Source organism: Sinocyclocheilus rhinocerous, unplaced genomic scaffold, assembly GCF_001515625.1.
Source record: "Sinocyclocheilus rhinocerous isolate Xijiao unplaced genomic scaffold, SAMN03320098_v1.1 scaffold233, whole genome shotgun sequence".
NCBI classification, from domain to species: domain Eukaryota; kingdom Metazoa; phylum Chordata; class Actinopteri; order Cypriniformes; family Cyprinidae; genus Sinocyclocheilus; species Sinocyclocheilus rhinocerous.
The window spans coordinates 104,581-115,187 of NW_015643174.1; the positions used below are offsets into that span (position 1 = coordinate 104,581).

General features: G+C 38.2%; 1 protein-coding gene across 1 annotated transcript in view; it reads right to left on the reverse strand.

Annotated features, from left to right (window-relative positions):
• Positions 1-607: 607 nt before the first annotated feature.
• The window catches only part of LOC107757059 (NAD kinase-like), a 78,499-nt gene continuing 68,499 nt past the window's right edge, over positions 608-10,607 (reverse strand). Inside the window, exon 12 of the mRNA XM_016574430.1 lies at positions 608-919. Coding sequence (XP_016429916.1) covers positions 772-919 — 148 coding nt within the window. The 3' untranslated portion in view covers positions 608-771. The remainder of the gene's footprint in view (positions 920-10,607) is intronic.

Consider the following 10,607-nt stretch of genomic DNA (forward strand, 5'->3'; position numbering starts at 1 on the left):
AAAAAAAAAAATTTTAATTATATATATATATATATAAAATAAAATACAAAAAATATTCAAGCTCAGATATGTAATATATCGATAACCAGTGTGTACAATACATTCTAAATATGGCATAAATACATTTACCCAATACTGTAAAGAATTTCCCCTAACTGATTGACTTTGATGCAATACTCTATAAGGCACAATGCAGTATATTAAAATGCAGTTAATGCTATAATCTTTTAAAAGACACTGTCAGCCAAAAAACTGACAGTACTTCATAATGGAATGAATAGATATCAATTTAAAAGTAATTTTCACAAAACTCACCAAGAATACGTGGCCATGTATATTAGGGTTACATTTCACCCAAAAATTAAAGAAGGAATTAAGATTTTATAAGAAGGAAATTATGCCTTTTCCTCACACATTTCAACAGAATTCTCATTGCCATAATGCATAACATTTGAAAATTACTTCTCTCTAATGAGAGTTTACAAACACATACACACACACATGCACGCACGCACGCACACACACACACAGTGTTTTTGTGGAAACCAAAAGTCACAATGGAAAAAAATATTAATTGTCCTAAAAATTGTTTTTTAAAGCAAAATATAATTTTGTATTTTTTCCTCTTTAGCTGAAATGAGACATTGTTTTATGAGATTCACTTGGATAATTATGGCAAACATGAGAAAACATTACTGCATGTACTAAAACTTTTGAAAGACAAAAGAAGAACATATCTAAGTAACAGTGCTATAAAAGCTTGGAATGTGGTCAGAACTCTTCCTCTTCAGAACTCAGATGACTCTGTTTCTTACGAACATTCCAGTGTAAACATTGGGCCAGGCTCTCGAACCAGTCATTCACGGGATCACGGAAACAGATGGAAGGAACAGGGAAACATGACGTCGTGATGGTAATACTATAAAATAAAGAGGATTATCATTTAAAAAAAAAAAAAGGTCATGCATCAAAGCTTCACCTACATACAATTTCTAAAAATTTATTTTGCCATTAATTGTAATAATACAGTGAGATTTTGTTTGCACAAGGAGTCTGACAACAGCCAGTGCTCCACACAGATCTGATCTGATCATCATCCAGTCTGTCTGGAATGACATGAAAAAATAGAACAAACTGAGACAGACTCAATCCAGAAAAACTGTGGCAGCATCTCCAAGATGCTTCAAGAAACCTACCTGCAAAGCTACAGTACTGTTAACATTTTTAGGCACTTGTGTAAAAATGCTGTGAAATGAGGATGCTGTCCAAAATAATGTCATAAATAGATTTTCTTTATCAATTAACTTCTATTAACTAAATTAAATCAACATTTGGTGTGACCATCCTTTGCCTTTAAAGCAGCTTTTGCCCTCGGTGCACTTGCACATAGTTTCTCAGGTAGATTTGCAGGTATGTTTCTTGAAGCGTCTTGGAGACACAGTTCTTCTTGAGTTCTTATTGAGTCTGTCTCAGTTTGTTCTGTTTCTTCATGTCATTCCAGACAGGCTGGATGATAATCAGATCAGATCTCTGTGTGGAGCACTGGCTGTTGTCAGACAAAAATCTCACTGGATTATTACAATTAATGGCAAAATGAATGTTTGGAAATGTAAACTGATATTTCCTACTGACACATTATAGCAAGAGATAGAAATAACTGACTTAAAACCATTTTTTAGCTGGTGAAATACTAGTGTTCTAATAATTTTGGCCACCACTGTTTGACACATCTGATGTGGGCAGACAATTTGTTTGGTGCTAGAGTCTTGGCAAGGACATGGTGATACAGATGAAAATAATTTTTTTCTTAAACAATATGCCTTGTCTAGGATACTTTCAGGAATGTGCATTTACTTGAGAAGCAAAAATTACATAGGCTTTAAAACTTGTTTTAAATGAATATATATTCAGTAAAGTTCTTCATTTTGTTATATTCATCCTTAAAACAAGAAACAAAAATGATAAGAACAATAAACTTAATTCAATATATAGATATAGGTGTATACCTGTAGGTCACACAACATCCAAGTACCATCTAATCAAAACAATATTTTCAACCATCTGTGGTTTGGGCGCTATTCTGCCCCTTTAGATGCATGATGGTTAAGGCTATGGGCAAATCATATCAATATCTACAACAACAACAATAATAATAATAATAATTATTATTATTATTATTGGGAGGAGGTGGAAGAGGAGGGAAAGAGGAAAAAAGAAGAGGAAAATATATATATATATAAAAAACTGAAAACCTTAAAACACAACACTTCCAAATGGTATGTAATTTTGATTACAAGTTTTTATTTTTGTTGTGGTTGATGTGTTTTGTTTTAATTTAGTCAGTATGTGTATTTTGCATAGTTTTTTATGTATATCACCTGTTCTTTAAATGAAAAAAAATCCAGAAATGACTGTAATTACTGTAAATATTCCATTACTTTTATAATATTGTACATTACATACAAGCATTATCACACGAATAGTCATGGTTCAGCATGGTTGTGATTTGGCCACAGGCACAAGCCCACAGGCCAAGTGCTGTAGGTAATCACAGCCATGCAGATATAGAGCCATATTACATGGCTACAAGTGTGATATTGCTTATATAATGAACAGTGAACTTGCTCTGCCTGCTACAGTGTTTTCTCCTCTTTGCACCCATCTTCAGAGTCTCTAGCCTCCTTTAAAGTCCTGTTTACAGATTCAGGGATGATGTATTGTCTTTATTACTGTCCCAGTATCTCCCGAAAATAACAGAAAAATAAGTACAAAAAATAGTACAAAGACTGGAGAAATGTGATGTACTTATTTTTCTGTTCTTTTTGGCAGCTACTGGGACAGTGATAAAGATCTACCAGTCAATCGAGGGGTTGGCAAACACTGTTTTAAAGTGTCAATGTAATCAGCCTTCTAAAAAAACTATTTTTCGATTGATGACACCAAGTACTCTTATTTTTAAACTTATTTCCTCTAAAAATGTTATATAGAAACATTTTACTACTTTTAGTCTGTTTTGATATTGATACTGACATTGCTATTTACCTGTTTTAAAGAAATGTTATTTGCTTGCATTTAAGTGAAAGGGTACGAATTATGCAAAATCATCTTTTACATCGTGTTTGAACATAAATGTGTGTTGGCAGTGTGTGAACACAACCACCCTACAATGACAAAAATCCACCCACTCCTTATTTTTTAATCCCCATTAAACCAAATCACTCTCACTAGCAGGGCTTAAAGCAAAAAAAAACAAAATCTTTTGACTGAAAAATTGTCCTCAGCCAAACCCCATTCCACAGCCATACCTATCACACACCAGGTTAACAGCAGGTTTTTCCTCTTGTAATTAGGTGCGCTTCGCCTCCTAATTAAAAAAAATTAAGGATCACCTTCTGATCAATAATAAAAAATTATGATAAAAAATTTGCCTTCCTAATACGAGGTGATATTTGACTCAAAGTCATTTACAGGGGCATTTTATTTTTTAGGCATGCCGTTTTGGTTCTCTAAGCAATGTGACATGACATTGCTTAGGTCCCGCTCACGGCGGCTGACTGACAGTCCTAGATTGTCATAGTTTCCGCCCTCAGCGGTTGTACACTGTACTCCATTTTCTCCGCACTCGAGCAGCTGTACAATGTCTCGTAAGCAATCCTGGTGCTCTGTGTTTGGATTTAAGCCTGAACAAAAGAGTCTTCATTTTCTCCCAACATCTGAGCCACTGAAGATGCAGTGGATTACTTCTATTTTTCAAGGTAATGCGCCTCAAAATCTACGTTTATGTCTGCGCAAATCATTTCCCTCCAGACTGCTTTGTGAATGTCATGTCATTATAGTGCTTAGCTAACGTTTTAACTGTGTTTGTGTGCGTCCGTTATCAAAGTATTTTAATTGATGGACACAACACCTCAAACACATCCTCCCTGTGCTGTCGAGTCAGTCGCGTGGCTTGGCCCATTGAGCTGCGCCGATGACAGGTCAGTGCGGCTCGAGCTCTGTAACATCGCACTGTTTCGCCCCACTTTCGGTGTGTTTGGATTTCCATATGTACGGTTAAACACCGGTTCTCTCGATGTTGCTTCTTCTGGCTGTTTATTGCTGTAGGTATGCAAAGCAGAGATGTATACGCTAAGACAGGGTGGGAATATGCAGCTCATTTGCATTTAAAGTGATACACACCAAAAGAGCTCTTTTGTAGACATGCCCCAAAAATGCAATTGTCCAGATGTTATAATAAATGATCTGTAGGGTATTTTAAGCTGAAATTTCACATTCAGGGGACAACAAAGACCAATATTACACCTTATAAAACGGGGCATAATAGGTGCCATTTAAGGCCATGTATGCTTGAATATAAAGACGTTTGAATGCTATGTGATTGGAAAGTACCTGAAATATTTGAAATTATATTGATGTAGAGTATAAACAAATGTACCTGACTTCCTTTGTTTATAATGTAGAACAGGATGAAATGAGTAAAAGGTGTAAAAAGTAAATTAATGAACAACTAAGCACAAAGGTTAATGAGAGGGCACACGCAGTAAAGAGGTGTTAAAACTACAAGCGGAGGCAAGACTGAGGAAGATTAAGAAGGGGAGATAAAGACAACAGTGTAGGAGACAGCAGAAAGACGTCCGGCGAAGTGGACATGAGTCACAGAGATTAATACAGTACTCCTATAACAGGAAGATTGGATTAATGAGATGGAAGTGGAATTCCCCAAAATGAAGTATAATAAGATTGAGGAGAAAAAATCTTTAGATGCTGCCTGCATTAAAGGGCACCTATTATGACCCTTTTTTACAAGATGTAATATAAGTCTCAGGTTCCCCAGAATGTGTCTGAGAAGTTTCAGCTCAAAATACCCCACAGATCATTTATTATATCATTTTGAAAATGCCTATTTTGAGTGGAAGCAGAAACAGACTGTTTACGTGCATGTATCTTTAATTGCAAATGTGCTGCTGCTCCCTTCCCCCTTTTCCTGAATAGGCTTGTGCTTTACAGCTCGTACCTCAGATACTCAGGTTTTGATCATCATGTCTTTTGTGCTGAAATCATGCATTTTAAAGCCATATCATTGCCATATCTGAAGGTCCAATCTGAAGAGGGGAATTCAGTCAGCTAAATACAATTACAAACTGCGCATTGAGGACAGATTTAAAAACAATGATCCTCGGCGCATGTGGGCAGGCATCCATGCCCTCACAGACTATAAACCAGTAAACAGCACACCCCAAACCAGCAATGCCACCCTCCCTGACGAACTGAACAACTTTTATGCTCGCTTTGATCGTGGAAACACAGAACCACCCATCAAAGCTGTGCTTTAAAATTATTTGGACATGTTTTGTCAAGAATTTAGCCCCACCATGCAAGAACTGAAACGTTTGCTTATGCTCATATTGGGGGCAACAGACTGGCACAAGATAAGACCACATTTCCCCACGGGCAACGTCCAGAAGAAGAACGCAGACTGGAATCACGCCGACAACGAACCATATCGTCAGGCAGTGGAAACACTGTCAACGGATCAAGACTGACTTTCCAGTCAGAGTGAACACCACCAAAATCACGCGGAAGGGGCAGAGGACAAAGACTGTCTCAGATTCATCCAGATGTTTGCTTTTACTGCAGGGAGAGGGGACATTGGAAAATTAACTGTCCACATTTGATCAATCAAACGGCGGCTGGACCAGAGAAAGCTAAGGCAGACTGACAACAGAGACTTTCACAGCAGAAGCCGGAGAAGGAGGGGGGAGTCGGGAGCAAAGTCCACCAAGGCCACGCAGCACAAACAGATAAGAACAACACACATTGTCTAACCCTGCTAACTGCAAGGAAGAAAATATGCTTGCTCATATTTCTGCTCATAGCAATGAAGAAATGCTTGCTATAATACATGATCACATTGAGAGATTAGAAAATGACAAATCTTCTCTCAACAAGAACATAGGCACATATAGTCATTTAAATGATTTAGCTTATAAACAAATGCCACAGATTAAGTTATGGGTGAAGGGTGTTGAAATGATCTTCTTAGCGGACAGCAGAGCTTGCAACTCGCTAATTAGAATGGATGAAATAGATCCAATTCCAAAATTAAGTGGGAATTTTGTTTGGTCTACCTCTGCATCTGGTCATACTGTCCGAGAAAATTTCACTGTTCCATTGAGATGTGAGGATGAGAATGGCATAAGTTTTAAGCACTGTTTTCTACTGTCAGAAAGCTGCCCTCAAAATTTATTAGGGAGAGATTTAATGTGCAAACTGGGTATTTCTCTATTATCTAGCCCAGACGGAATTCAAGTGACCCCGTGCCAAATTCAAACTTTAGCTACAATTCAACAATCGCAGTTGTATATTTACCAGTGGAGACTGAAAGATGATGAATTATGTGAAAGACTTGTCAATGCTGCAAAGGACAGAGTTTCACCTAATTCTGAAATCATGCCATTCTCTGATTTACATTGCTCAGCACATGTATCATTTGGAAGAGATTAAATGTTTGAACAGAAATGGTTTCAATGTGCAGACACAAATGGTTAATCTGGACAGAAAACAGATGTGCTGTTGCTGTTGATTTGAGAAATGAACAGCAAATATATATATATATATATATTTTTTTGATGTTGTTGATTCTCTTCCACATGTTTCATTGTCCAAAGAGAACAATGATCATTCAGAAGATATTGGTTTATTTGTAAAAACGTGTATTTTTCATGTGAACTGGGTGGAGACAGCAGAGGAAAATGTTGAATACAATCCAACACTGTCTGCATACCGAATGTGTTTTCACGGGCCTGCTGTTAAAGCTGTACGCACAGTATGTGTGATTGATGATGCAATGACAACAACACACTCCTTTCTCTCAGCAGAGGAAGTAGAGACTCACCCAGCGCTCAAAGAAGTCCCTAAAACACTTTGGGCTTCGTCTCAATTTGACGTGGGGCTAGTTAAAAATTGTGAACCAGTTCAAATCACTCCAAAATCTGATTATAGACCATGCAAGCCTCAGTATCCCCTGAAAAAAAGAGGTTATTGAGGGAATAATACCAGTTTTTGAATCATTAAAAGCAGCTGGGGTAATTGTGCCCTGTGAGGATTCTCCTGTGCGTACACCTATTTTCCCTGTTAAAAAGATAAAGAAACATGCAAACAAGATATTGTGAAACTTCTAAAACATTTGGCTGCTGATGGTCAGTTTGCTAAGCCAGTTTTTCAAAACTGCAGTTTGTAAAAAGGGAGGTGACATTTTTAGGTCATGTCATCACTAAAAATGGTAAATCTCTATCTGAGAAACGAAAAGAGGCAATTCAAAAGATTCCAAAACCTGTCACGAAAAAGCAACTAATGTCATTTTTGGGCATGTGTTCATACTGTCGAACGTTCATTCCAAATTATGCTAACTGAAGAATCGCCCCTGAGCGCTTTGGCTCATGGGAAGGGCTTGCAGCCACATGACTGTCACAGGCCAAAAACACTTTTCACTATTATCAATATAAACCCCTCTGTGTGTTTGTTTTCTGAAATGTCTTCATCTATGTGTGAAGCTTTTCTTGATTTTTTTGTTAATAAGATAAGTAATCTAAGACTGGGGATAACTCCCTCTTGCTTCGATCCCTCTTTGCCCCCTGTTTGTAGTGCTGCTTTTAGTCATTTTAAACCCATTTCTGGCACTCATCTTCAAGAAATAGTGGATCAGCTTAAGCCTTCGGGCTCTTCTGTTGATATAATTCCTCCATATTTTCTTAAACAAGTTTATGATGTAGTTGGTCCACAGCTCTTGTTTATGATAAATCGCTGTTTAGAAACCGGTATTGTACCTGACTTATTAAAACATGCAATAGTCCAACCCCTGCTTAAAAAACAGAACTTAGACCCCTCAGTGTTAGCCAACTTTATACCTATCTCAAATTTGTCATTTATTGCTAAGATTTTGGAGAAAATTGTCCTACAGCAATTGCAGGGTTTTCTAGATGACAACATGATTTTTGAAATATTTCAATCCGGTTTTAAAAAACATCACTCTACTGAGAGTGCATTGTTGAAAGTTTTAAATTATATTTTAGTAACCTGCGATTCTGGCAACTATGCTGTGCTTGTGCTCCTAGATTTGACCGACAAACTGACCTGGACCTCAGAAGCAGAGAAAGCATTTGAGAATATATTACTGTTACAAACATCACCAACCCTGGGACTTCCAGACCTAGAGAGAAATTTTGTACACTCTGTTGATGAGAAAAATGGGTTCATGACTTCTGTTCTGTTACAGAATCACGGGTGAAAAACTGAGACCTGTGGCCTATTTTTCGAGTAAGCTCGATCCGGTAGCGGCAGGCTTGCCAAAATGCCTGAGCGCTGTTGCATCAGCAGAAAAAGCAATTTTAGCTTCAAGGGAAATTGTGGGGTACTCTGATGTGACTTACTCGTGCCACACACAGTCTCTATGATCCTGTTGGAACAGAAAACATCCCATTTGTCAACTGCCAGATGGCTCAGGTACAATGCAATTTTGTTCCCAACAGAGCAGGATGAGGAAGAACACAATTGTGTTGCCACATTTGAACAGGTCTGTACACCAAGACCAGATTTAAAAAAGAAACCCCCTTAATTCTATTCGTTCAGCATCTAGAGACCCAAAAACTGGCCAGAACAGAGTAGGTTACGCTGTAACCAATGAATATGCAACAATAACATCTGGAGCGCTCCCCGCGCATTGCTCTGCGCAAGCGGCTGAATTAGTAGCATTGACGGAGGCTTGCAAAATTGCTGAAGGGCAAACAGTTACAGTTTACACAGATTCTCGTTACACTTTTGGGGTTTGTCATGATTTTGGGGCATTGTGGAAACAGAAAATTTCTAAAGTCTGATGGTAAGCCTGTTCTAAACCATGATAAAATAGCAGCATTGTTAGAAGCAATTTTGCTACCAAAGTCAATTGCTATCTGCAAATGCGTTGCACATTCCAAAAGTGATGATTTTGTGTCTTTAGGTAACAAACGAGCTGATACCACGGCGAAGGACGCAGCTATGAGAACAGAGCCTTCTTTTACCTGTGTAACAGTTAACAATGACTCATTCACACTCCCTTCTGATTCTCTTGCAGCTATGCAGGCTTTTGCGACAGCAGAGGAGAAGAAACAATGGGTGAAGGCCGAGTGCAAACTGAAAAACAACCTTTGGCTGAGTACTGAAGACAAGCCATGTCTGCCAAAACACTTTTTCCCAGACTATGCAAAACTCTTACATGGCCTTGATCATGCGAGTAAGGGAGGAATGTTTGATTTGTTAAATTAATATTGGTACTTATTAAGTCAGAATTTCCACAACAATTACTTTTTTCTCCATGAAATTTATGAAATCCCAGCATACACACTCCCGATAAATATTTGTTATTAAAGCATCAACATTCACAGAACACTGTTATTTTTAACTAAAGCAAGCGGCTGCTGCATGCATGGTTTGGCATGGTAGAATGCTAGCAAAGAGCGCTGCATTTATAATCTCTAAAAGACATCTCAGTTCATCGCAATCTCACAAATCTCCGTTATAACACAATAAAAATTATAACGTGTTAAATTACTCCGTTACCAAAAACGTAATCAAATTACAGTTACGTGTTACTAAGTAATGCGTTACTGCCCAACACTGCTCAACACCCAGAAGACCAAAGTGTTGATTGTAGACCACCGGCGGAATAAAAAGGACCATACACACACTCCTAACTACATTGATGGAGCTGAAGTGGAGCGCGTGACCAGCTTCAAGTTCCTTGGTGTCCATCTCTCTGTGGATCTTTCCTGGTCCCTTAATACCTCCATACTGATCAAAAAGGCACAGCAGCGCTTCTACTTCCTTAGGAAACTAAGGGAAGCTCACCTGCCCCCCCACATCCTGCTGAACTTTTACTGTTGCACAATTGAAAGTATTCTCACAAACTGCATCACAGTGTGGTATGGCAACTGCACTGTTTCAGACCAGAAAGCCCTCCAGCGAGTGGTGAAAACTGCCAAATACATCACTGGTATAAGGCTACCCTCTATCAAAGACGTTTACCACAAACACTGCCTAAGGAGAGTGAGAAGTATCATCAAAGACTCCTCTCACCCCAACCACAGACTGTTCACTCCTCTCCCATCGGGGAGACATTATAGGAGTCTTTGCTGTCGCACCAGCCGACTCAAGAACAGTTTCTTTCCCTCAGCTGTCATTCTACTGAACTTCAATCTCAGGTGCTGAACACTACATCCTAGATGGTCCACCCAATGCTTAAAAAAAAGAAAAAAAAAAGAAACTGCACTGTACAATAATCTGTCTCCACTCCAATCACAATGTTCTTATTATGCCCTCTGTTATTTTGCACATTGTATTTTGCACATTCCCTTGCACATTTCTACCTCCTGATGCCATTTGCACTGTGGTCATTGGCCATATATAAACATATGCTATTTTACGTACCTCACTGTATAATGCACCTTCTGTTTATACTTCCTCTGCATCTTACGTTGTATTTACAGCTATTTGCATTGAGCAGGTCTCTGCTATTCTACCTCATAACTTGCACTAGTTGTCATAAGCTTAATGTACAGTATATACACATATAT